Raw genomic sequence first — 22,380 nt, forward strand, 5'->3', positions numbered from 1 at the left:
TCCTGTCCTACAACACTACTCCACCGGATGGCGCAGGGGTGTTAGTGGGAATTTTGGATCAGGTTTCTTATAGTCTGGCCACGTGCACTGCACTTCGGCCATATACACACCTTAGTAACAATTTTACTGAGTCGTGCGGGTTGTCTATCTTTGTATATTTGTGTTGTCTGGTTACATAATGAGTAAGGCACCAGCAAAAACAAAAAAAGCAGTTTACCTGCGATGTCTGTATGAGTGTGTTACCGGATGGTTCTACCACATGCACAGTATGTTTTGTAAATACAACCACAAATACTATTTCAGCTCCGATTTCATCTCCGATTGCATCTCCTGGCCCTCAATGGGTAATACTTGCGGACGTAATGGCTGGGTTGCAATCAGAATTGGCCGCCGCTCGACAAGAGCGGGAAGCGGCAAGATCTGGGTCTCGGGAGAGACCGCCAGAGATACCAGAGAGGGGTCTTCAGCCCTTGCAAAGGTCCAAGTCTAGTTCGGGTCACAAAGATAGTTTTCATTTGTCTTCTAATTTACCAGATTCTGATGATTCTATGCCAGACCTCACTGCGCAAGATGAGCATGAGAAAGGTGAATTGGACCAGCAGTCAGTGAGGATATTGACAGCCCGGGCATTTATAATCTCATCAGAGCGTTACGTCAGTCTCTGAATTTTACAGAGACTGAAGAACCTCTTACAAATGATGAGGTGATATTTGCTAAGCAATAGAGATCTCCAATGTGTTTTCCTTTTTCAGAATCTCTTAATACGCTGTTAATAGAGGCATGGCAGAATCCGGATAAACGGTTTTCTATACCTCGCCGGTTTAAATCTAGACCCGTTTCCAGAGTCTGTGACATCTAAATGGGAGAATCCTCCAATGGTGGATTCGTCTGTGTCAAAACTTTCTAAAAAAATTAACCATTCCAGTACCAACTGCTACTACGCTTCAGGACCCGTCAGAGTGTAAGTTAGAAGCTATGCTAAAGTCGATGTATACAGCAGCAGGAGTGCTGCTTAGACCTGGTTTGGTTGGAATTTGGGTGACTAAGGCGCTGATTATATGGATAACACAGCTCAGGTCTGCCCTACAAGACGACCACCTTATACTTCTCGCTGATCAAATCTGTGAAGCTGCTGAGTGTCTATGTACAGCTTCTACGGACATCTGTCAGGTCAGTTCTCGCCTTGCAGCGTCACTAGTTACGGCACGACAGCCACTCTGGCTGCGTTCTTGGCAGGCGGAGGCAGAGGTCAAGAGAGGAATAGAAGCGTTAACTTACGCTGGCGAGAAGTTGTTTGGTCCTGAATTGGACAAATGGATTTCTGAGGCCACAGGGGGAAAGTCTGTTTTCCTACCATTGCCCTAAAGGTATCTAGACGGAAATACTCTGGATCAGCGGTTAAATCCTTTAGACCTCAGCCCTTTCGAGGCCGTGGTAGAGGAACGACCACACCTGGTAGACGTGGTAGAGGACGTGGTTTTCAACAAACCAACACCCGTCGTCAAGACGCTAAGGTCACCGACAAGCCAGTGGCATGACGGGCTCCCAGCCCATCTCAGATCTTCAGCTGTGGGGGCACGCCTTCAGACGTTCCATTTGGCAACGTTCCAGACAACCACAGATGTATGGATCTGCAAGGTTACAAAATACAGTTCGACTGTCTCCCACCAGTGCGGTTTTTTAAGACAGGACTGCCTGTGTCAGAAGACAAGAAGGAGGTTCTGCAAATCGCAATTCAGTCTCTGCTAGATTCAGCAGTTTTGATTCCGGTCCCTGTTCACCAACAAGGTCAGGGTTATTATTCCAGTTTTTTTGTCGTCCCAAAGCCGGATGGCTCGGTCAGACCAATATTGAACCTAAAGGGTCTCAATCAGTACGTCAGATGGAATCCCTGCGGTCAGTAATTGCAGGTTTAGAGCCACAGGAATTCATGATAGTGCTGGATCTCAAGGATGCATACTTACACATTCCAATTTGGCCACCGCATCAGAGGTACTTAAGGTTTGCGGTACGGCAAAACCATTACCAATTTCAGGCTCTACCGTTTGGCCTCTCGTCAGCGCCTCGGGTATTCACCAAAGTGATGTCTGGGATGATAGCTCATCTCAGATCCCTGGGAGTGATAATAGTTCCGTACTTGGACGATCTGCTCATCAAAGCTCCGTCTCAACAGATACTCCTACAACATGCCTTGCTGACATACAATGTGCTAGTTCAGCACGGTTGGATTGTCAATTTCAAGAAATCAAAATTGATTCCGTCTCAACGACTTCAATTCCTAGGAATGATTCTCGATACGGTGAATCAAAGAATTTACCTGCCAGAACAGAAGGTACAGAGTATTCGTCATCTGGTACAGTTGGTGCTCAAGCCACGCACAGTCTCTGTACATTTTTGCATTCGACTGTTAGGGAAGATGGTGGCGGTTTTCGAAGCGCTCCAATTCGGAAGATTTCACTCCTGTCTTTTTCATCTGGATGTGCTCGCACAATGGTCAGGCTCGCATCTGCAGATTCACCAGATGGTGCGGTTGTCTCTACGGGCCAGAGTATCTCTACTCTGGTGGCTCAAAGTACACAATCTCACCGCAGGGAAAAGGTTCGGCGTCTGGAATTGGATAATTCTAACGACGGACGCGAGTCTCAGAGGTTGGGGAGCTGTGATCCAAAATTGTCAGCTCCAGGGTCTCTGGGCAGATCACGAAAGATTGCTGTCTATAAATGTCCTGGAACTCCGGGCAATTTACAACGCGCTGCGACAAGCAGTGCACATGCTCCGGTCTCAGACTGTCCAGGTGCAGTCAGACAAGTCACGCACATCAACAAACAAGGAGGAACGAGAAGCCGCATGGCTATGCGGGAAGTAGCTTGAATCCTCAATTGGGCCGAGCATCACCAGGTGATATTGTCGGCGGTGTTCATTCCGGGAGTAGACAACTGGGAGGCGGATTATCTCAGCCATCGGGATTTTCATCCAGGAGAATGGGCATTAAATCCAGAAGTGTTTAACATGTTGGTCCAGAGGTGGGGTTACCCACAGGTGGACCTGATGGCGTCTTGCCAAAATCATCAAACACTCCAGTATGTGTCCAGAACGCGAGATCCAAAAGCAGTGGCAGTGGATGCTCTCACGATCGCGTGGCCGTACAGCCTCGTATATATCTGTTTCCACCGTTTCCGCTGCTTCCTCTGTTGCTAAAACGGATCAAACGAGAGTCCACCACAGTCATACTAGTGGCGCCTCATTGGCCTCGGAGTGCATGGTTCTCGGATCTCCAAGGACTACTCGCCGACTATCCTTGGCCGCTCCCACTACGTCCGGACCTGTTACGGCAGGGTCCGTTCCTTTACCCCGATTTAGCGCGGCTGCGTTTCACAGGGTGGCTGTTGAGACCGCCCTCTTAAGAAGAGAGGGCATTCCGGAATCGGTTATACCAACCATGTTACATGCTAGGAAGCCAGTTACAGCAGCTTATTATCACAGAATTTGGCGTGCCTATATAGGTTGTTGTGAAGCTCGGAAGTTTCCGACATCATCTTTCAGGTTATCCCGTCTTTTGTTATTTTTACAGACGGGGTTGGATGGAGAACTACGTTTATCTACACTAAAGGTGCAGGTCTCTGCCTAGTCAGTTTACTTTCAAAAGCGTTTGGCTCTTTTGCCGACTGTACACACCTTTCTGCAAGGTGTCCTCAGAGTACAACCTCCATTTATACCACCTACAGCGCCATGGGACTTGAATCTGGTTGTAGATTTTTTTACAGTCTTCATGTTTTGAACCCTTACAACAAGTGGATGTTAAGTTTCTCACTTGGAAAACAATTTTTCTTCTAGCCTTAGCTTCGGCAAGGCGTGTTTCAGATTTGGGTGCCTTGTCATGCAAGCCACCGTATTTGGTGTTTCATGATGATAGAGCGGAACTTCGGACGAATCCCGCTTTCCTACCAAAGGTAGTGTCATCTTTTCTTATCAATCAACCAATAGTAGTTCCGGTGTTATCAGAAAATTCAGGAACTTTGGATGTGGTACGTGCACTATGCGTTTATGTAGCCCGAACGTCTACAGTACGTAAGACGGATACATTGTTTGTTCTGTATGATGCTGTTAAGTTGGGTTGGCCAGCTTCTAAGCAGACCTTAACCAGTTGGATTAAGCTGACCATACGTCAGGCTTACCTTCATGCTAAGCTACAGCCGCCGACATCAGTTACAGCTCCATTCCACACGTTCTGTGGGAACTTCATGGGCAGCAGGTCGTGGGGCTTCTACGACGCAGCTTTGCCGTGCGGCTACATGGTCATCAGTGCACACGTTTGTGCGCTTTTACAAGTTTGATACGTTTGCGGCATCAGCATCTAGCTTTGGCCGCCTGGTGTTACAGGTGTCAAACAGCTCTCCCGCCCAAGGGGGAAACTTTGGTAACTCCCAACAGTACTCCAGTGACCCCTAGTGGGTGAAAAAGAAAATAGGATTTTGGTTCTTACCAGATAAACATTTTTTTTTTTAATCCATAGGGGGCACTGGACGCCCACCCGGAGCAGTTTTACCTGTCTTGTGGTAAGTTCCGTGGATCTTATGTAACACATTTTCACCGACTTGTTCAAATGTTCAGGTTATATCAGTTATGGTGTCAACTGTTTAGTTGCAGTTACGTTATGGGTCAACTTTATTGTTGTCCGTTATGTTATAATGTTATATGTAATTCTCCATTGTCATCTTCTCTATCGCTCCTGTTCGGCTCAGTAAAAAACACTGAGGTACTCTGGGATATGGAGGGGTGGAGAGTTCTAAATTTAAGTATTCAGGGCCTGTCCTGCTAAAGCTCGTCCATATCCCCAACAGTACTCCAGTGCCCCCTATGGATTCAAAGAAAAGGATTTATCTGGTAAGTACCAAAATCCTTTTTTTGAATATAGAGAAGCTGAAGTACAGTGCTGACCTGGTTGCCAAAATTACTATTAGCCTATCAGCTCTGATATCAGAAGCATACAGTATTATCCTAATTGTGTATGTATTAATGAGATCTGTATGTATCTGTATCCTTAATGAGAGCATAAAATCTGAAACAGGAAACATTGGATTTATTGTTATGTGAGTGTGAGCTTGTAGCAAGCAAATACCTAGGCAAGCAGTTTCTGTCAGAGAAGTACCATTCCAGTTGTAGGCCCTATACATTAGGCGATTTCACTGAACGATGTGAACATTCTCGTTCATATCGTTCAGTGTGTAGGCATGAACGATGTGCGGCCCCGCGCTCGTTCATCGTTGGTGCTGGGTCGCTTATACATGCAGGCCAATATGGACAATCTCATCCATATTAGCATGCATTGCTCACTCCCCCGCTGCCGTATCGGCCGTCGGGCACCTCGGCGGCAAATCTCCTAATATGTAGGGCCCATTAGAGTATTCCAAGTTCAGATACTTAGATAGAATACTATATATTATATAATACTGTATATCAAATACTATGTCATCCCGTCTCAGGTTTGTGTTTGCTATCGTTTTTCACACTTGTCATGGACTACATATTGAACAGTTGAAATAACACGAGGGTTGCATCAAACAAAAAGCTTTACACATTCTTTGCTTATACTCTTTGCTTATTTGTGCCTCTTTTAGACGTGTGTTTACACTATCCCTTTATAATATATGATTAAAGTGGGTTTGTGTATCTCCACTTTACCTGCCTTTTCAGTTTTAAACCACAATGTGACTGTTCTCACAGTTACTAACTCACTCCCTACTATATAATGCCAAGCCACCAAACTGGTTCTGGAAGGATTATCACTTAAGCAAAATTGCCAGATGGGATTTATGGAGAAAAGAGAAACTCTATGTAATACATTTTACTGTTGTTTGCAAAGTGGTTTAATAAGAATATCCTATATTTCTTAGTAGGAGATTTATACACCTTCAAAAGAAGACCAGTAAATGTGTTGCCCATCGCAACCAAATTCCAGCTATCCTTTACTACAATCTATAAAATGATTAATAGAATCTGGTAGCTATGAGTAACACCTCCACCTGCCCTCCTTAGAAGGTTTTGATAAATCTCCGACACAATTATATTTGGAAAATCTAACATAATGTAATTCCGGGTACACAGTAGACGCAATGGCAAACAATACGACGTCACTGAAAATTTCCAATGAACTCCCTGGAACACCGGACAAACGATATTGTGCGTAAAGACTGATCAATTTTACAAACGATATACGTGGGTTGTCCGACTTTGTTGGGTTTCAGCCTAATTTAACATATTGTTCGTCATTGGTAGCGTACACTCTGTGCGATTTGCTCCTAGTTGTTGGTGACATTTTTTAAATTTTAAAGAGTTGCATGTACAGATGGTATAGGACGTCGCTAGCTACCCGCGGGAGCATGCATCGCTAGCGATACAGTGCAAACACACTGAACGATTATAAGAATTTGTTGTAACGAATGGTCTTTATTGGAAAATTTGTTTAAAATGTCATCTAGTGTATACCGGGCTTTAGTTTGTCTTTGCTAGCGCCATGTTTCAGGAAAAGGTTTCATGTGACAAAACTGTGTTACACAAATGTCAGGTTTATGTTGTTCTGTGTGTTACTTATTATTAGTGAAAAGACGCCAATTAATATATTTACAAACGTTTTATTTTCATTTCCAGTTTTCACAAAACTACTACTTACATAGCAAAGCTTCAACTATTGTTCATTGTGTTATACTGTATATAAAAAAATGTAGCACCACGAGGATAACAAGGGGCCATGAGAGACTGTATGGTGTCTCCGGGAGTGTGTACCTCTCAGATCACCTATGAAATATTACCAGCAGTTTACAGAAGCAATACAAATAAAATGCACAACTCAAGTTTCCAAGAGCTATTATATTTGCCTGTGTGTCAGAATTGGACCAGTTAGGTTTTTATCAGTTGTACCAATGGAATAGCTCTGGTGGGTGCTCATTACTTTGGGCACCCGATAAAACAATTGAATTCCTACCCATAGAATGGATAAATATCCTGGCTGCCGTGTGAGGTTTCAGGCTATTTTAATGACTGACTCTCAGTTGCATCTAAAGCTGGTTACCCACATAAATGATGATGTAACGATACATCGTATCGCCATTCACACTACACAATGCATCTTATGGCGGCGCCATGTATCATTACATATTTCATGTAGCAATGCCACGTTGTCTGTGGAATCATCCACGGCAGGTGTATAGGACAGACACTCTATGATGGTCGTGCCGATCGGTCAAAAGTACCAATAACGCATGATATATCGTATACTGTGTACCCAGCCTAAAACCATGAAAGTAATCTGGTATAGCAGCGGTTGACTCCATGGTTGATAGGGAGTGTCTGTTCTTACAAATCTGTCTCTAAGGCAGCAACAATATCTTCATTTAATAAAGCGATTTCTGCATGAAGTATCCGTAGTTATTCCAGTAAATTATATAATGATTTTATCGAAGCAAAATTTTTTAGTTGCATTAACCTTTAAGGATGAAATTTGGTAAAATGAAACATACTCAAACTAAATGTAGATCACAAACACACGGCCTGAATATGTCATGTAGAGGGGAAATAGTTTATCATAGCACTTTTAAATGGTCAATTAAACCTAAAATACAGTGATCTAATAGCACTGACAAATACACATGGAAAATTTGCAGATGCTAGACTTTAAAATATTAAGATGCCGGGATTGAAAGGGGCGATATATTGTTCCCTTCTATACCCAGCAAACTTCCTCTCCGTAATAACATGAAGAGTTCTGCAGCCAGCTGATAACGGAGAGAAACTTGACAGCCCAGCAAAAGTAAATGTGATGTCTAACATCTGAATTGCCATCAAGGCAAGACTTCCTCATATACACGCTGTGCATCAGATGTATCCTGTGACTCTCCACCAGTGGTGATGCACAGTCCTAGCATGCCCACCAGCCTTTTGGTAGGAAGAGAATGCTGGGATTAGTGGTTTCACCACTAATGGGAGAGCCACACGTCACCTGCTCTATCAATGTACCAAAATAATTCACTAAATCCGCACGAACAAGGGCTTTGTTACTTCAATAGCAAATGGAAACTTACTGCAGCAGTAATATGTGCAAAGCTCAATAATGTAATGATACTTCCACTGTATCACCACCAAGCTGTGTCAGCTCTGGAGAATTGAGGTCCATGATCCAATGAATAAAATACTGGCCAGCAGTAGAGAAATGGTGGTGCTTAAGTTCAGCCAGACAAACTGTTGGCCCCAAGTTGTCAAAATCTGTATTTAATTACTGGATTTCTCACATTTGTACTCTTATATTCCATGAGTAGGTGGTCAGCACTCGATCCCTTTTCTTCACTATACAGGTATAGAGTCCTTCATTGATGGCATTGGCAATTATACTCATGTGGTCATCCTTTAGGGAAAGGTATCCAGGGTATGAGTATTCCAGGAGCTCATTGTCTTTGTACCAGCTGTAGACACAGAATGAATTAATACATTAAGTATAAGAGGAGATATTCGCTCTGAAATACATGGATCAATTCACAAAATGACTGCATGCACAATTAAGTTGGCCACACATATAAAAACGTATTTTCTCTTATGTCCTAGAGGATGCTGGGGTTTCATTTAGTACCATGGGATATAGACGGGTACACTAGGGGCCACTGGCACTTTAAGAGTTTAATAGTGTGGGCTGGCCCTCCCTCTATGCCCCTCCTACCAGACTCAGTTTAGAAAATGTGCCCGGAGGAGCCGGTCACAGCTAGGGGAGCTCCTAGAAGTTTTCTTAGTTTTTATTGTTTTTTAGAGTTTGTTATTTTTACAGGGAGGCTGCTGGCAACAGCCTTCCTGCTTCCTGGGACTTGGGGGAGTAGGAACAGGGCCGATGCTAGGGTGTTCGGCGCCCCCCTGCAAACTAAAAATTTGCGCCCTCCCATACTTTACAAAGGGCCAGCACGCACTGAAAAATGGGGTGTGGTCTCACAAGGAAGGAGCGTGGCCACACATTAGTACCCCCATTTTTTATTTACGCCACACAGTAGCACAATCTTATTCACAACACACTGCACCTAGTATCACTGCTTATACACAAAATGGCCAAAGTAGCCATGCCACTTATACACTTAATTTCCCATAGTTCTACTGCCAATAACACATAATGTCCCCTGTAGTAGTGCTGCTTGCACATAATACCTCCTGTAGTAATGCTACTTACATATAATCCCCCCTGTAGCAGTGCCACTTGCACATAATACTCCATGTAGTAGTGCCATTTACATATAATACCCCCTGTAGCAGTGCCACTTGCACATAATACTCCCTGTAGTAGTGCTGCTTACATATCATGCCCCCTATAACAGTGCCACTTGCCCATAATACCCCCTGTAGTAGTGCTACTTACATATAATACCCCCTGTAACAGTGACACTTGCACATAATACCCCCTGTAGTAGTGCTGCTTACATATAATGCCCCCGTAGTGCCGCTTGCACATAATACCCCCGTAGTTGTGCCGCTTACATATAATGCCCCCTGTAGTAGTGCCTCTTACATATAATGCTCCCGTAGTAGTACTGCTTGCACATAATACCCCCTGTAGTAGTGCCGCTTGCACATAATACCCACTGTAGTAGTGCCGCTTACATATAATGCCCCCTGTAGTAGTGCCGCTTACACACATTATGCCCAGACACACACACAGTGGTGTAACTACTGTGGGTGCAGGGGCTACTACGAGGCCCAAGCTGTCTCCAAGGCCCGTAGCTCTCCCTGCACCTGGTCATGCAATACAGTCTCTCAGTCTCACTCGCATAACAGAAGCAGCGTCTGTTCAGCTGCCTGCTCCGGCGCTGGGACGTCAGTGGGGGGAGCGGACCTCAGCAGAGCCGGAATACATGGCGGTGCTGGGGCACCACGTGTTTCTTTGAACTTCTGTTTTGTTTCTCAGGACCTCCTCCTCCCACACCTGCAAGTGGCCATTTGCTTGGGGCAGCTACTATGCACAGTGGAGGGGGACAAGCTGGATGTGGAAATGGGCTGTCCAGAAGAGGAGGAGGGAGCGGGCCAGATGAAAGGGGCAGGCTGCATGTGGAGAGCAGGCGGCCCATAGGTTGCACAAGGAGAACGGTGGGTCAGATAAGGGGCCTAATTCAGACCTGATCGCTAGCAGGTGATTTTTTAACTGCTGCTATCAGATAGTCGCTGCCTACAGGGGGAGTGTATTTTAGCTGTGCAAGTGTGCGAACGCATGTGTAGCAGTCTGTGAGTAGCCCAGGACTTACTCAGCCGCTACGATCACATCAGCCTGTCCGGGCCCAGTATTGACGCCAGGAACCCTCCCGGCAAACACATGGACACGCCTGCGTTTTTCCAACCACTCCCAGAAAACGGTCAGTTGCCATCCACAAACGCCCTCTTCCTGTCAATCTCCTTGTGATCGCCCGTGCAAATGGATTCTTCACACAAAGCTGAGCGGCGATCCGCTTTGTACCCGTACGACGCGCCTGCTCATTGCGGTACATACGCATGCGCAGTTTGGACCTGATCACAGACTGTACAAAAACGCAGCCTAGTGATCAGGTCTGAATTAGGCCAAAGGAGAGGGGACAAGTGGGACTAGTAGTGGGGGAACAGTTTGAGGAGCGGGGGCTTGGTTACAAGAGACAAGACTGATACTAGAGAGGGTTTGCTGAGGGGAAGGGAAGGACAGCAGCAGGGGTCTGGCTTAGTAGAAGTTAGAGCAGAGAGGGGCAGCAGGAGCCCATGGTGCTTGCAGGAGAAGACAGAGAGAGGCACAGCAGCATGGAGCTTATAGCCAGAACAAACAGAGAAGGATAGCTGGGGGTGGGGGGACAGTAAGCAGGCAAAACAAGGGAGAACTGAGAGCATACAGGTAGATAAAGTAGGGAAGGAGCAGGAGGTAAAGGATGGATGATAGAGAACACGGAAAAAAGGAGAGCTGAGGAGATAATGCTGTTTGGTTTGGGGGGAGAGATTGAGAGGCCGGAATGGCGAAACATGCAGCCGCTGGTGATCGTGCGTGCCAGAGGAGAGTGTGGCAGGAGTAAAGAGAAATTGGATCAGCAGACAGCGCTAGCACCTGTGAAGCTAATAGTATCAAGGTTAATGCATGTGCCTATATACAGTTTTTTCTTGTTAGGTCTTAAGGGCCCTACACATTTAAAGATCCGCCGTCGAGCTGCCCGACGGCGGATACGGCCGACGTGCGACCCGGCAGCGAGGGAGGGGGGGGTATGGGGCAGTGACGGGGAGAGTGAAGTTACTTCACTCCCCCCGTCACATGGCTCCATAACAGTGCAGGCAAATATGGACGAGATCGTCCATATTGGCCTGCATGCACAGCTGACAGGGCACCAGTGATGAACGAGCCCGGGGCCATGCATCGTTCATCGCTGGTGCCCCCACACTCAAAGATATGAACGGTATCTCGTTCATTAATGAACGAGATCGTTCATATCTTTGAGTGATATCGCCCAGTGTGTAGGGCCTATTATACTACATCTTAATGACACCTCAGTCTCTACACTGACAGTTTCCAGCCCCTTTTTTGCTTTTCTGTCCTTTTCAGCTGCTCTGTCCCCCCACATCCAGGGCAAATTGGCAGGTGGTCCGGCATGGGCCCACAGAGAGCCGAGACGGCAGCGTGCAGCCTCCTGCTCTCTGAATTGGCTGCCCCCCCCCCACACCTGAACTGTGTGTTTCCATGGAAATTGTGCCACGTCGCATACACTCCCCCTCCCTCCAATGCCAGGGCAGATTCAAAGCCACAGTCTATCCCTGCCCACATCACTTTAGCAGAGCACTGGGGGGCCCTTTCAGCATTTTGCTATGGGGCCCATAAAGGTCTAGTTACGCCCCTACACACACACACACACACACACACACACACACACACACACACACACACACACATACTTTCATACATACATACATACATACATACATACAGACACACACATACACATTGCATACATACACACGCACACACTTTCTCTAACTCGCTCATTCCATAAACTTACCTTTAACAATCTAGCTGGCTGGAGCTGTGCTGTGGGCAGCATCCTGGTCCCAGTAGCTCTGCCCCATATGCCTCCATGTAGCTTCATCCCCTATGCCCCGTGTAGCTCCGCCCCATATACCTCCGTGTAGCTTCATCCCCTATGCCCCCGTGTAGCTCCGCCCCCATATGCCTCCGTGTAGCCTCATCCCCTATGCCCCTGTGTAGCTCCGCCCCCGTTTTCCTGCCAAACGCAGACAGACAGTGACACTCGGGTGGGGGGTGAGTGGATCCTGCAAGCTGCTGGCGCTGCTGCCTGTCAGTATGACAGGTGAAACAGCAGCAGCAGGGGAGGACAGGCAGCGCAGCACAGGGATGCAGAGCAGTGAAGGTGCCTCTCCTGTCCGGCGCCTACCTGCACTGCATCCCTTTGCTGAGCGGGTCGCGCCGGGCCTGAGTAGGAACCAACTTAATGGAGAGTTAATGGTTCTCTACTCCGCTGACAGGACACTGAGCTCCTGAGGGTGCTGATCGCAAGCCCATGAGGCGACCGCTCACTCCCGCAGTATGGTTGCCACCCCCTAACAGAGCCAGAAGATAGAAGAGTGGTGAGTACAGCGTCGGCATCCCGGTTAGCGGGTCACCGGCGGGTATGGCGGCAGAATGGTCGGAGTGCAGCTCTGACAGACTGCGCACATGGAAGGCTCAGGAACATAACACATGTATACGCTGGAGGGGCGTCCTGAGCCAGCGCTTTAACCCTACACTGGTCACATAGTTAACAGGGGCTAATCCCTCTATTAACACACAAAATCCTCAGGCCAGTATAAAGAATAAGTGCGGGAAGCCGTGCGCCATTACAGGGAGTGGGGCTTCCTCTGATAGCGGATCTAGCACTCACAGCGCCATTTTCTCCCTGCAGATCATAAGGACAGGACGCTGACAGGGAGCGCTGCCCTCCACATAATTCCAGCAATACCTCTGCGGTGCCAGGGTGTTATAGACGGGGGGAGTGTGATAACAGTACTAACTACCCTATTAAGGATAGCCCGCGCCGTGCTTTTATCATAATAACTGCCTACAGGGGCGCGGTGTGGCTTGCTCCTTATACTCTGTGACTCTCTGAAGGTACTCTGGGGGGAACAGACATTTCTCTTACGTCCTAGAGGATGCTGGGGACTCCGTAAGGACCATGGGGTATAGACGGGCTCCGCAGGAGACATGGGCACTCTAAAGACTTTAGATGGGTGTGCACTGGCTCCTCCCTCTATGCCCCTCCTCCAGACCTCAGTTAGATCCTGTGCCCAGAGGAGACTGGGTGCACTGCATGGGATCTCTACTGAGTTTCTCTGAAAAAATACTTTTTGTTAGGTTTTTTATTTTCAGGGAGCACTGCTGGCAACAGGATCCCTGCATCGTGGGACTGAGGGGAGAGAAGCAGACCTACTTAAATGATAGGCTCTGCTTCTTAGGCTACTGGACACCATTAGCTCCAGAGGGTCGGAACGCAGGTCTCACCCTCGCTGTTCGTCCCAGAGCCGCGCCGCCGTCCTCCTCACAGAGCCGGAAGATAGAAGCCGGGTGAGTATGAGAAGATAGAAGACGTCAAAGGCAGCAGAAGACTTCTGATCTTCTATGAGGTAACGCTGCGCGCCATTGCTCCCAACACACACACACACTGGCGGCACTGTATGGGTGCAGGGCGCCCTGGGCAGCAATTATTAATCCTCTAGGGACACTGGCATAGATATATACTGCGGAGGCAGTATATTGCAAAAACCCCCGCCAGTATAAAGATTTGAGCGGGATCGAAGCCCACCGGTAAGGGGGCGGAGCTTGATTCCTCAGCACTAACCAGCGCCATTTTCTCCACAGCACGCTGCAGAGAAGCTGGCTCCCCGGACTCTCCCCTGCTGAACACAAGTACAGAGGGCAAAAAAGAGGGGGGGGGGCACATTTATTTGGCGCAGTGAGTATATTTATAAAAGCGCTGTACTGACTGGGATTTTATTTCAGTGTCCGGTGGCGCTGGGTGTGTGCTGGCATACTCTCTCTCTCTCTGTCTCTCCAAAGGGCCTTATTGGGGGACTGTCTCCATGTATATATATATATATATATATATCCCTCAGTGTGTGGGGGTGTCGGTACGTGTGTGTCGGCATGTCTGAAGCGGAAGGCTCATCTAAGGAGGAGGTGGAGCAGATGATTGTGGTGTCTCCGTCGGCGACGCCGACACCTGATTGGCTGGATATGTGGAATGTTTTAAATGCAAATGTGTCTTTATTACATAAGAGAATGGACAAAGCAGAGTCCAGAGAAAAGACAGGGAGTCAAACCATGGCTTTGGCTGTATCGCAGGGCCCTCCAGGGTCTCATAAACGTCCCCTGTCCCAAGTAGCAGACACTGATACAGACACGGATTCTGACTCCAGTGTCGACTACGATGATACAAGGATACACCCAAGGGTGGCCAAAAGTATTCATTATATGATTATAGCAATAAAATATGTTTTGCATATACCAGATGACCCCTCTGTCCCTGACACGAGGGTATGCATGTTTAAGGAAAAGAAACCTGAGGTAACCTTTCCCCCATCTCATGAGCTGAACGCGTTATTTGAAAAGGCTTGGGAAACTCCAGACAAGAAACTGCAGATTCCCAAGAGAATTCTTATGGCGTATCCTTTCCCTGCACAGGACAGGTTACGGTGGGAATCCTCGCCCAGGGTGGACAAGGCTTTAATGCGCTTGTCCAAAAAGGTGGCGCTACCGTCTCCAGACACAGTAGCCCTCAAGGATCCTGCTGATCGCAGACAGGAAACTACCTTAAAATCAATTTCTGCACATACGGGTGCCTTGCTCAGACCGGCAATAGCGTCGGCTTGGGTTTGTAGCGCTGTAGCAGCTTGGGCAGATACCTTGTCATCTGACATTGATACCCTAGAAAGGGATAGCATTTTATTGACCTTAGGTTACATTAAAGACGCAGTCTCATATATGAGAGACGCTTCGAGAGACGTTGGGCTGTTAGGTTCGAGAGCCAACGCCATGATGATTTCGGCTAGGCGAGCCCTGTGGACCCGCAAATGGACGGGTGATGCAGACTCAAAGAGACATATGGAAGTTTTGCCTTACAAGGGTGAGGTTTTATTTGGGGAAGGTCTCACGGACCTGGTTTCCACAGCTACCGCGGGTAAATCTACTTTTTTACCTTATGTTCCCCCACAGCAAAAGAAAACACCACAATATCAGATGCAGTCCTTTCGGTCGCATAAGTCCAGAAGAGGTCGGGGCTTTTCCTTCCTCGCCAGAGGTAAGGGTAGAGGGAAAAGAATGCCTGCTACGGCTAGTTCCTCCCGGCTTCTTCTAAATCCACCGCATGACGCTGGGGCTCCACTGAGGGAGTCCGCGCCTGTGGGGGCACGTCTTCGACTCTTCAGCCACGTCTGGGTTCAGTCAGACGTGGTCCTTGGGCGATGGAAATTGTATCCCAAGGCTACAAGCTGGAATTCGAAGACGTGCCTCCTCGCCGATTTTTCAAACTGGCTTTACCAGCTTCTCCCCCAGAAAGGGAGATAGTCTTAGCTGCAATTCAAAAACTGTGTCAACAACAAGTGATTGTCAAGGTTCCCCTAGTTCAACAAGGGGAAGGGGTACTATTCAACCCTGTTTGTGGTCCCGAAACCGGATGGCTCGGTCAGACCCATTCTAAATCTAAAATCCCTAAACCTGTACTTGAAAAAGTTCAAACTCAAGATGGAATCGCTCCGGGCAGTTATCTCCAGCCTGGAAGGGGGGGATTTTATGGTGTCACTAGACATAAAGGATGCATACCTTCATGTCCCCATATGTCCCCCTCATCAGGCATACTTGAGATTCGCTGTACAGGACTGTCATTACCAGTTTCAGACGTTGACGTTTGGGCTTTCCACGGCCCTGAGGATTTTCACCAAGGTAATGGCGGAAATGATGGTGCTCCTGCGTAGGCAGGGAGTCACAATTATCCCGTACTTGGACAATCTCCTGATAAAAGCGAGATCGAGAGATCAATTGCAGAAAAGTGTCGCTCTCCCTGAGAGTGCTGCAGCAGCATGGCTGGATTCTAAATCTACCAAAGTCACAGTTGATTCCAACGACTCGGCTATCTTTCTTAGGCATGATTCTGGACACGGAACAAAAGAGGGTTTTTCTCCCGAGGGAAAAAGCCCAGGAACTCCAGAACATGGTCAGAGACCTGTTGAAACCGAAAAAAGTGTCAGTCCATCAATGCATTTGAGTACTGGGAAAAATGGTGGCGACCTACGAGGCAGGTTCCATGCGAGGACGTTTCAGTGAGACCTTCTGGACAAGTGGTCGGGGTCCCATCTACAAATACATCAGAAAATAAGCCTGTCCCCCAGGGCCAGGGTGTCTCTCCTGTGGTGTGCTGCAGAGTGCTCACCTACTCGAAGGTCGCAGGTTCAAGACTGGGTTCTGGTGACCACGGACACGAGCCTCCGAGGATGGGGAGCAGTCACACAAGGAAGAAATTTTCAGGGACTATGGTCAAGCCAGGAGGCTTGTCTACACATCAACGTACTGGAATTGAGGGCCATATACAACGGCCTACAACGAGCAGAGAAACTTCTTCGCGACCTACCGGTTCTGATTCAATCAGACAACGTCACAGCTGTGGCTCATGTAAACCGCCAAGGCAGGACAAGGAGCAGAGTGGCAATGGCGGAAGCCACCAGGATTCTTCGCTGGGTGGAAAATCACGCAAGCGCTCTGTCAGCAGTCTTCATTCCGGGAGTGGACAACTGGGAAGCAGACTTCCTCAGCAGACATGATCTCCATCCAGGAGAGAGCGTCACGCCTCAACAAGACGCTTCGGAGGTATTGTGCCAGGTCAAGGGACCCTCAGGCAGTAGCGGTGGACGCCCTGGTGATACCATGGGTGTTTCAGTCTGTCTGTGTTCCCTCCTCTTCCGCTCATATCAAAAATACTGAGGATCATAAGACGAAAAAGAGTGCAGACAATACTCATTGTTCTGGATTGGCCTCGAAGGGCCTGGTATTCAGATCTTCAGGAAATGCTCACAGAAGATCCGTGGCCTCTTCCTCTCAGGGAAGACCTATTGCAGCAGGGGCCCTGCATGTTCCAAGACTTACCACGGTTACGTTTGACGGCATGGCGGTTGAACACCAAATCCTAGCGGGGAAAGGTATTCCGGAGGAAGTCATCCCTACTCTGATTAAGGCTAGGAAGGAGGTGACGGCGAAACATTATCACCGCATCTGGAGGAAGTATGTATCTTGGTGTGAAGCCAAGAATGCTCCTACTGAAGATTTCCATCTGGGCCGTTTTCTCCACTTTCTACAGACAGGAGTGGATATGGGCCTAAAGTTAGGCTCCATTAAGGTACAGATTTCGGCCCTATCAATTTTCTTTCAGAATGAATTGGCTTCTCTCCCAGAAGTCCAGACTTTTGTAAAGGGAGTGCTGCACATCCAGCCTCCTTTTGTGCCCCCAGTGGCACCATGGGACCTTAACGTGGTGTTACAGTTCCTAAAATATCGCTGGTCTGAGACTCTTTAAACGGTGGTAACAAGCCGATGGGGCATACCTCTCGCCTCAACAAGAAGCTTCGGAGGTACTGTACCAGGTCACAAGACCCACAAGCAGTGGTGGTGGACGCCCCGGTAACTCCGTGGGTGTTCAAGTCAGTGTTTGTGTTCCCTCCTCTTCCATTCATCCCAAGGTTTCTCAAACGAATAAAAAGAACGAGAGTTCAAGCGATCTCATTGCTCCGGACTGACCAAGACGGGCTTAGTACGCGGATCTTCTGGAATTACTGCTGGAGGATCCGAGGCCTCTTCTTCTTCGCAAGGACCTTCTACAACAGGGGCCGTTCACCTATCAAGACTTACCGCGGCTACGTTTGACGGAATGGAGGTTGAACGTCAGATCTTAGCTTGAAAGGGCATTCCACACAAGGTCATTCCTACTCTGATCCAAGCTAGGAAGGGAGTAACGTCTAAGCATTACCATCGGATTTGAAAGCAGTATGTGTCTTGGTGTGAATCCAAGAAGTTTCCAACGGTGGAGTTTCAACTAGGACGTTTTCTCCTCTTTCTGCAAGCAGGTGTGGATGTGGGCCTACACTTGGGCTCCATAAAGGTCTAGATTTCAGCTTTGTCCATTTTCTTCCAGAAACACTTGGCTGCTCTCCCTGAGGTTCAGACATTCTTGAAAGGAGTTCTGCACATCCAACCACCCTTTGTGCCTCCTACGGCACCTTGGGATCTTAATGTGGTGCTGCAGTTCTTGCAATCGGATTGGTTCGAACCTTTACAGGAGGTGGACGTGAAGTTTCTTACTTGGAAAGCGGTCACACTGTTGGCAATGGTATCTGTAAGACGTGTGTCGGAATTGGGGACATTGTTGCACAAGAGCCCCTACTTGATTTTCCATGAGGATAGAGCTGAGCTCAGAACGCGTCAACAATTTCTTCCGAAGGTTGTATAGGCTTTTCATATCAACCAACCTATTGTGGTGCCAGTGGCTACTGACACCTCGATTACCTCAAAGTCCTTGGATGTTGTGCGGGCTTTGAAAATATAAGAGAAGCGAACTGCTCGTCCCAGGAAGTCGGACGCACTATTTGTCCTTTATGATCCCAACAAGATTGGGTGTCCTGCTTCTAAGCAGACAATTTCTCACTGGATCAGGCTTACTATCCAGCATGCTTATTCTATGGCTGGATTGCCGATTCCAAAATCGGTTCAGGCCCACTCTACCCTATGGTGCTAAATGGAACCCCAGTATCCTCTAGGACACAAGAGAAAATAGGATTTTATATACCTACCGGTAAATCCTTTTCTCATAGTCCGTAAAGGATGCTGGGCGCCCGCCCAGTGCTTCATATTTCTGCATTGTTACTTGGTTAAGTATTGTTGGTTCAGCCGTTGCTGAATCCTTTCATGTTGGTTAGCTTGGCTTTCCTTTTGTTATGTGTGAGCTGGTGTTAATCTCACCACTATCTGTGTATTTCCTTCTCTCAAAGTATGTCCGTCTCCTCGAGTCTGGTAGGAAGGGCATAGAGGGAGAGGCCAGCCCACACTATTAAACTCTTAAAGTGCCAGTGGCTCCTAGTGGACCTGTCTATACCCCATGGTACTAAATGGAACCCCAGCATCCTCTACGGGCTACGAGAAAAGGATTTACCGGTAGGTATATAAAATCCTATTATTACTGTTGGAACGACAATCTGGTAGCAATTGATAATCTGCCCATATGCAGGAAAGCAGACAAAAATTGTTCAAATTAGTCAGGTAAATCGTAAAACTTGTTTGAACGATCATTTGTGCTCGCTTTATGGTGTTTGGTAGCAAACAGCCAATTGCCATTGGCTCTCACACGTTACCAGATTGTCATTCCAACCACTCAACTCGTTATAATCTTTAGATGCTTGACCAATTAAGTGAACAACAATTTTTTCATTATGTAAAAAATAACTTCAGCCTTAAGAAGTGTCAAAGTCGAAAAATCTTGAAGAACACACAGCACGTATAAACTGCACACACATGCACACTGCGCGTGCACTTGTTCCGCCGTGCGTGCACATATCCGCAATTTGCGTATGGTCACTCCCGCGGTCCTGCGCGTGGTATGGGTATTTACGGCGGAGTTTGTGCACGCATGGAGAGCTATCAAAACATTACATATTTAATCCAAATAGTGCACATTGTACACATAGTCCCCCTGCACCACATCAGAAAGTATCAACAGTTTAAATGATTCCAGAACAAAGGGATTCACCTTTGCATGATAGGAGGGGACAGACTAAGGTTATAAAGTGGTGTTTGGTATCCAGCTGTAGGGTATTTTAAGGGTAATATTCCGGTGTTGGTTTGCGGAAGATCGCATGTTCCTGCGGATAGTTAGGTGCAGAAGTAGAATATAGATATAAACTGTATTTACTGTATATTATGTATGCGGCGGGAATCCAGAGGAGACCACCCACAAGAGCAGTTGGGAAAGACATCGCCTACCTTTTCAAATCAACCTATGACCTCTCCTGTACTGTAAAAGTGCATTCCTGTGTCCAATGGACAACGGGATTACAGTATCCATTGTATTGCTTTTGGAAGACTTGTATAAATAAAGCCTGCTGCAGCCCGGCCTGACACAAGACTCTCAACGTTATCAACCTGATAGCGGAGGACCGGACCGGGAGGCGCATGCGAATATTCTCACGTATGTACATTGACTGTAGCCATTTACTCTGTTGTATTGTAGTGCATAATTTGTATTGTTAACCCCCTTTCAGAAATATTACTCTGTGGTGTCGGAACCCAGTGATTAACTACAAATCCTTTTCCTGCTAAGGTTTAAGAGTGTATTAGTAACGCATCGCATTGCTGTATAAGGTTTAAAGTGAATCTCTGGGTGCGTGCGCGCTGTGTGTACTTTGTACCCCCAGCGCGGCGTTTGTACGCTAAGTCCGTACAGTGATACAGGACTCCGTACGCAAACAGTGTATAAAGTACAGAGCGTGTGTATTAAGTATAGCGGCCGCAGCTGCTATAGGTTTAAAGTGTATTTAAGGTGTGTTTAAGGTATAGCTGTATGGTTTAAGATAAAATCGACATTATCAGAAGTAGCATGTAAGAGGTGCTGTAACACATAACAACCAGTAATACAGAAACATAGAATGTGGCGGCAGATAAGAACCACTTGGCCTATCTAGTCTGCCCCTTTTTTTTTTTTACCATATTTTTACCTCAACGTTATTTGATCTTTATTTCTTTGTAAGAATAGCCTTGCATGTTTACATTGCTCTACTGTCTAAAGGTGGGTACACACTGGCCGATATATCGGGCATTCTCTTGAACGGATGATATATCGCGGGTCCGTCGGCCAGTGTGTACGGCCAATACATCTGTGAACTCCGTCATTCACAGACGTATCGTATCGGCCCCGCAGCACAGTCGACGGCCAATATATCTACCAATATCTACCAGTTCATGACGTCAGTCCCCGACAGATCGGGCAGTGTGTATGCTCAACACACTGCCCAATCCGTCCATAGATATATCTGCTGATTAATTGATCATCAGATATATCTACCAGTGTGTACCCACTTTTAACCTCTTCCACCTCTGATGAGAGGCTATTCCACTTGTCCACTACTCAATCTGTGAAGTAATTTTTCCTCAAATTTCCCCTGAACCTCCCCCCTCCAGTCTCAGTGCATGTCCTCGTGTCCTATTGCTTCTCTTCATATGGAGAATGTTTCCCTCCTGGACTTTAAAACCCTTGATATATTTGAAAGTTTCTATCATGTCCCCCCTTTCCCTTCTCTGATCAAAACTATATATATATATATATATATATATATATATATATATAATTTCTCCTGCTGGGTCCACAGGTTATCCACAGGATAACATTGGGATATGCTTGAGCGTCAGCGGATTGGCACCAAATCGATCACGAGCTTTGTGGCCTCCAAGGATGCATCGGGCTCGTCCATATAATCCCGCCCACCGACTCAGTCAAATCAGAGCTTTTTTTTATTTATTTTTATAGTCTTACCTTTTTTTTTAGTGAACTTTCCTAACAGCATCTTACACGCATATTGGAAAGAGTCGCTCCAACAACTCTCCGCCGGGTCGCAACAACGCTTACCCACGGTACAAGTGCTGTCTCGACGGGCGTCTGTGTCGGATGTTGCTAGCAGGTCCAACAGACGTTACCAGGCTGTGGCCGGAGCACGGGGAGAAGGTAAGGCATCGGTTCCGCTTAGAGGGGGAATATGGACACAGCCGCACTGATTTGGGAAGAGACTACCAAACAGTAGCTGGCGCACCACCACCACGGGTGCTCTAGCGCTAGGCTTTAGGGATCAGAAGGCGCCAGGATTAGTTTGAGGCTGTGATCCCTAGGGTTGATGCCAGCAGTGGGGAGTCAGACGCTCTCCTGGTTGCCCCTCCCCCAGTTCATGACCAGTTTCCGAGCGTCTCCCGCCACGAACTGATTGCCTCACTTCCGTCTCAGACGCTACCACGAGGGAACTCGGTCGCAGCATGGTGCTGCGTCTGTATACACTAAAGTTTGACCGCTAAGAGATTGGGTCGCAGACAGGAGCGTCTGCATGCACTAATGTTCACTGAGCGTCTGTGTCCAATAAAAATACTGGAGTGGCTGTGTACACTAGTAGCGTCTGGATCCACTCAGCGGTTTGCTAACATTGATCGATCCTGGAAGTGGGGTGAGTCTCCCTGTATCCCACTCTACAGAGTAAGGGTTATACAGCACTTAAATTCTATCTACTATGTTAGTATGAATAGGTAAGTTTAGTGCCTATTGCATATGAGTTTTTGTACAATGC

At 47.3% G+C, this 22,380-nt stretch overlaps 1 protein-coding gene across 1 annotated transcript in view; it reads right to left on the bottom strand.

The window, feature by feature from the left end:
* Positions 1–6,612: 6,612 nt before the first annotated feature.
* MMP23B (matrix metallopeptidase 23B) overlaps positions 6,613–22,380 on the bottom strand; it is a 139,785-nt gene continuing 124,017 nt past the window's right edge. Inside the window, exon 8 of the mRNA XM_063943001.1 lies at positions 6,613–8,456. Coding sequence (XP_063799071.1) covers positions 8,282–8,456 — 175 coding nt within the window. The 3' untranslated portion in view covers positions 6,613–8,281. The remainder of the gene's footprint in view (positions 8,457–22,380) is intronic.

Source organism: Pseudophryne corroboree, chromosome 10 (genome assembly GCF_028390025.1).
Source record: "Pseudophryne corroboree isolate aPseCor3 chromosome 10, aPseCor3.hap2, whole genome shotgun sequence".
NCBI classification, from domain to species: domain Eukaryota; kingdom Metazoa; phylum Chordata; class Amphibia; order Anura; family Myobatrachidae; genus Pseudophryne; species Pseudophryne corroboree.